The 5,486-nt window shown below is 39.6% G+C and overlaps 1 protein-coding gene across 1 annotated transcript; it reads right to left on the bottom strand.

Moving 5' to 3' along the window:
- Positions 1-212: 212 nt before the first annotated feature.
- On the bottom strand, positions 213-4,920 carry LOC108522973 (olfactory receptor 10K1-like). Its single transcript, XM_017863438.1, is given in 3 exon segments — positions 213-610; positions 613-1,164; positions 4,896-4,920. Coding segments are annotated over 3 exon segments (975 nt in total).
- Between the last annotated feature and the right edge of the window lie 566 nt (positions 4,921-5,486).

Genomic DNA, 5,486 nt, shown 5'->3' with positions numbered 1-5,486 from the left:
GAGTGCTCTGTTCCTGTATGTGATTAGTCTTGTTAAAGTATCACGGACAGTAGAAAGCCAGACTGTCTTAACTTCTGTGAGCCTCATTCCTCTCACATGTAAAATGTTCTTATGTTACAGTGGAGTTGAATAATTAAATGAAAAAAAAAATGTGTAAAAGCACACAATTTGCCTGGCATGTACTAAGCATTAGCAGTTTAAAAAATGGCTCTTTAATTAAGAGGATATAAAGTTTGGCTGATTGTTCTTCGTAGGGCTGATTTGGATTCCTTATTTCTCAGACTATACATCATTGGATTGAACAATGGGGTAAGGATGGTATATGACACAGATATTAGGGTGTCTTCCCTTGAAGAGTAATTGGTTTTGGGCCTTAAGTATATGAAAGAAGCATAACCATAGTGAACAGTTACCACAATGAGATGGGAGGCACAGGTAGAGAAGGTCTTGTATCTTCCAATGGAGGAAGGGATTTTTAGAATGGCAGAGATGATGCAGATGTAGGAGACTAGGATAAGTAGCAGAGGAATGACCAAGGCAAATACACCAAGCATGAATATGACCAGCTGACTGAGGCCGGAGTGCTGAGATTCCAGTTTAAGGACAGGGAGATGTCACAGAAGAAGTGATGGAGCTGGTTGGAGGAGTGGAAGGGCAGATGAAATACTAGGAAGGTGGTGACCAGGGACACAGTGAAGCCACAGGCACAGGCAGTGGCCACTAGTCCCATACACATCCCATGTCCCACGAGCACTGAGTAGCGCAGTGGGTTACAGATGGCCATGTAGCGATCATAGCCCATGGCTGCCAGCAGGAAGGAGTGAGAGCAGCCAAGGAAGAGGAAGGAAAACATTTCGATGGCACAGCCAAGGAAAGAAATGGTCTTCTTCTGGGCCAACAGGTCAACCAGCATCTTGGGTACAATGACAAAGGTGTAGCAAGTCTCAGAGCAAGAGAGGATGGCAAGGAAGGAGTACATGGGAGTATGAAGGGCTCTGTCCAGCACAACGGTGGAAGTGAAGATTGCATTGGTGCCCAGAGTGAACAGGTAGAGGAGCAGGAAGATAACAAAGAGCAGCTGCAGCAGCCTGGCCAGGGATGAGAAGCCAAGGAATACGAACTCTCTCACTGCAGTCTCATTGACCTGCTCCACGGAGAGCACTTCTACATGGAAGAGTCAGGGACAGAGGTAGAAACCAGGATTCAGAAAGGAGAGTGGAAATGTGTGGGAAATTTCACACAAAGTTTGCAGGTGGCAGGCATTTCCAGATATTTGATGAAATTCTTCATTCTCCCATTAAAATGTCTGCTAAAAGAAGAATTAGGCAAAATATGCAAAAGAATAACTGATAGCCAGTTTGGAGGCCTTCTCTAAAGTGAAGAACAGGTTATCTCTCTGTAAAAAGATTAGGAAATTTGCTAATAGATTTTCCTCTAATGTAACATATAGATTATTGTTTTTGTTACTCACTATAAACCCAAGGCAACTCACTCTCCAAAGTGAAAAATGTTAACTTCAGCTACCTGAAGCTGATCAGAATGTAGAATGAAAGAATGAATAATGTTCAGACATAATGATGTGGACTTCAGTTTATCTAACCACGAAATGAGAAAGGAGAGAAAGTATTCCATGATCTCTAAGTAAAGGTGTGAGGACACGTGTATTTATTGGGAACTTTTTATATCTCCAAGAGAACAATGATAAATACTATTGGAAGTTCCACAAGTTGAAACATTGAGTCAAGAGTGAAACAAAAAATAACATTAGTCGCATTAGCTGGATGTGGTGGCTCACACCTGTAATCCCAGCACTTTGAGAATCCAAGGTGGATGGATTGCTTGAGGCCAGGAGTTCAAGACCAGCCTGGGCAACATGGCAAAAACTTGTCTTTACTAAAAGTACAAAAATTAGCCAGGTATGGCAGCACATGCCTGTAATCCCAGCTACTCGGGAAGCTGAGGCATGAGATTAACTTGAGCCCTGGAGGCGCAGGTTGCAGTGAGCCAAGATTACACCACTGCACTCTAGACTGGGTGACACAGTGAGAATCTGTCTCAAAAAAATAATAAATAAATAAATAAATAAATAAATAAATAAATAAAAATCACATTAGTGCATTAGTCTAAAGAAAAAAATATTTTTTCAGGAAGAGAACAGTCACCAGGTGGTAAAGAGAGATGATTGACTTTGTGGCATTTTGTAACACACTTCACTTTTCCATGCTAAGATAACTTGGAGAAACTCAGAGAAATAAGAGTTTTGCAGAAATGACAGAGCTTGCCACAGAATGTGAGAGAAAATGGCACACTTGGGAATTTTGCCAGTTCCCCCTCTCCTGCTGTAAACCATAGACTTTGTATCTTTTGTATGTTGTTATGTTAATAAGATTTCTTTGAACCTTCTGTCACTAAAAATATTTTGCAAACTGCTATAACAAATTATTTCTAAAGTCATCTTAGGCCTAATTTTTTTTCATGGGAACATTTTTCAATAACCTAACCTAATAAATTTAAAAAGCACTACCTGGATAGAAAATCATCCAGTATGTCTTGCTGGTATCCAGTCTTCATTTATGTACTGCTGAAGTTACTACATCATTTTGCATTGGGAAATTATTGGCATCTGCTACCAGAATTTTGTTGCTGTTACTTTTCCACTTTTCTATTCAATAGCAACTTTTTTTTGTTTTCTGAACCCTAAGTTAATTCATCAGACATTCCTGAATTTGGAGATGATTTTTTTTTCTTTCTTACTTACTAGACACTGGTCCTAAACTTAGTTAATATAATTACTTATTTTAATAACATTAGTATAACTATAAAGATATTACTATTATATATAAACATAGAAAAAGTAAATACAATGTATTCCTCCATATATATTTGTGTGTATGAGTGTGTGTGTGTGTATTAGTTATATGTTTTTATATACAGAAAGGTAAAAGTTTCCCTACATAATACCTCCTCCTGGACAAATGAATTCCTATTCATTCAAAACAATGAGGAAATCTAAACTTACGGTCATTGCTTAGCCTTGCCTCATTGCTTTCCCAAAAGACTTCCATTTGAATCTTCTTTCAACTAATCAACCTCTAACCACCACTAGGCCCTCACTCGACTGAATATGATGAATGAATGTAGACCATGGAAGGTGGAATTCTCTGATTCTGAAGGAGTACCTGTATCCAACTGATACCAAAGAGAATTGCTTGGATTAATTTTTGCTAAGGCACATGAGGACAGCTGATTCTAGTCCAGTGGATTTTTATATAGTATTAACATAAATCCATAGCCTAAATGAATCGTGTGATCGATATAATTACCTTTTTATGATCTATGGATTCAGCTCCATGGTGCATCTGAAAAGGCAGCCCCCATCTGCTCACGATGCCATTAGGGACCACCATAGTGTGTGGTCATCTGTACTGATAGAAAGACATAGACCAGGAACATAAAAATTCTCATCCTGCCAAATACCTTCAAGCAAAATGAAGATGAAAGATCTTTAGGGTGATGTGAAAAGAGTTAGGTTTCAGGTCTAGTATTATGTGACCTTAGATGAGGTACCTACCTTCAATATTTAGTTTTTTTTTTTTTTTTTTTTTAATTTAAGGGATAGCATAAACAGTAATGGAATAAAATATTGGGATACATGGGAGGCACTGAGGAAGAGGATCCCTGAACATTTTACAGAGGAATTTTGACTAAGATAGTATCTGAGTAGTATGACCCTTAGGAGCCTTTCTTACTCAGAGAATCAAAGACTCTCCAGTTAGATGATCTCAAAATCCCCTTAATTGTGATATTTTAGAACCTATGAATAGAATTCAGTCTATGATCCTTGGAGATGGTACTTCAGTGTTTTATTTTTCTAATTCCTCAGATGCTCCACTGGGATTTTATGTAATCTGGATTTAAATAGAAACATAGTACTTGAGGGTACTGGGTTCCCCCAAAAGAAGGCAATCTACAGACTTTTCACGTGTAAAACTTTTAAGAAATACAAATATTTATTTTAAGGAAAACATAAATCAGTTAACTGAGAGAAATTATGTAGGCAACTTCAGATATTAAAGGAGTGGAATTTTTAGCTTCTTAGATACAAATAAAAATCTTTAAATTATCCAGACTGTCACATTAAAATGGAGTTTAAGTACTAGATTTCAATTAGACCTAAAAGCATACATCCAGGAGTACACAGCAGAAAGAGAAGCAGAATAGTGAGAAATGAGGGACAAGTGCAGTATCTGTTTCACTTAATCCACGAGTCCACCAATGAACAAAAAAGAGAAGTAGAGGAGGAAGGAAGAAAGGGAGCGAGGGAGGGAGGGAGGAAGGAAGAAAGGAAGGAAGGGAGGAAGGAAATAAGGAAGAAAGGAAGAGAGGAAAGAAGGAAATAAGGAAGGAAGGAAGGAAGGAAGGAAGGAAGGAAGGAAGGGAAAAGAAAAAAGAAAACAAAATCTAGCTGTAAGAATGACCCAATATATCATCGAGAACAATTCAGATTTTTTTTTTTTTTCCAAAAGGAGTCTCACTCTGTTGCCCAGGCTGGAGTACAATGGCGTGGTCTTGGCTCACTGCAACCTCTGCCTCCCAGGTTCAAGTGATTCTCCTGCCTCAGACTCCCAAGTAGCTGGGATTACAGGCACATGACACCACGCCTGGCTAATTTTTGTATTTTTAGTAGAGACAGGGTTTCACCCTGTTGCTCAGGCTAGTCTCAAACTCCCGACCTCAGGTGATTGGCCCGCCTTGGCCTCCCAAAGTGTTGGGATTATGGGGGTGAGCCACCACACCTGGCCAAATTCAGAGCATTATAAAGATCATTCCCAGTCACTCTTAGAACCTTCAGTGAAAGGTAGCCTCTTATTCTCCTTTTTAACTCTGCTACTTACCAGAAATGCCATCAATGATCTCCATGGGGTGCACAGAGAGAGGTTTTCTCAAACACTACTCATCATTCAAGTCCAGGCCCCACAAATCCCCAAACTAGGTCAATGTTCCCACGGCTCAGTAAGTACTTACATTGCTCTCTCCCTTCTAATTTAGAGAGAAGCAGCTATTCAGTATTTGGGAGTCTCCTGACAAGTAGCATCAGAGCCACAGATCAGAGCCTGAGGAAATAACAGCAAATGAGAGGGAAGCTGCCTTGAGATAGAAACTCTCATCCAAATCAACAGAGCTAGCCTCTTCCATCTATCAAGACTCTCAGCTTCTCCAGATAAATCACTATCTTCAGAAGTTCTGATCACCAACATGGGCTGTGGTTATTAGAAGCAAGCACTGTAATCACTGGACTCCTGAGGTCTACTGCCCTGGAGCTGTTGTCTTGGGGTTAATTAGAAGTCAAGCTCTGTCAACATTAGACAGATCAACGAGACAGAAAGTTAACAAGGATATCCAGGAATTGAACTCATCTCTGCACCAAGCGGACCTAATAGACATCTATAGAACTCTCCACCCCAAATCAACAGAATATACATTCC

The sequence above is a fragment of the Rhinopithecus bieti genome, unplaced genomic scaffold (assembly GCF_001698545.2).
Source record: "Rhinopithecus bieti isolate Rb0 unplaced genomic scaffold, ASM169854v2 scaffold_69716, whole genome shotgun sequence".
Classification (NCBI taxonomy): Eukaryota; Metazoa; Chordata; class Mammalia; order Primates; family Cercopithecidae; genus Rhinopithecus; species Rhinopithecus bieti.
This window is presented reverse-complemented; position numbering and strand designations above follow the sequence as displayed.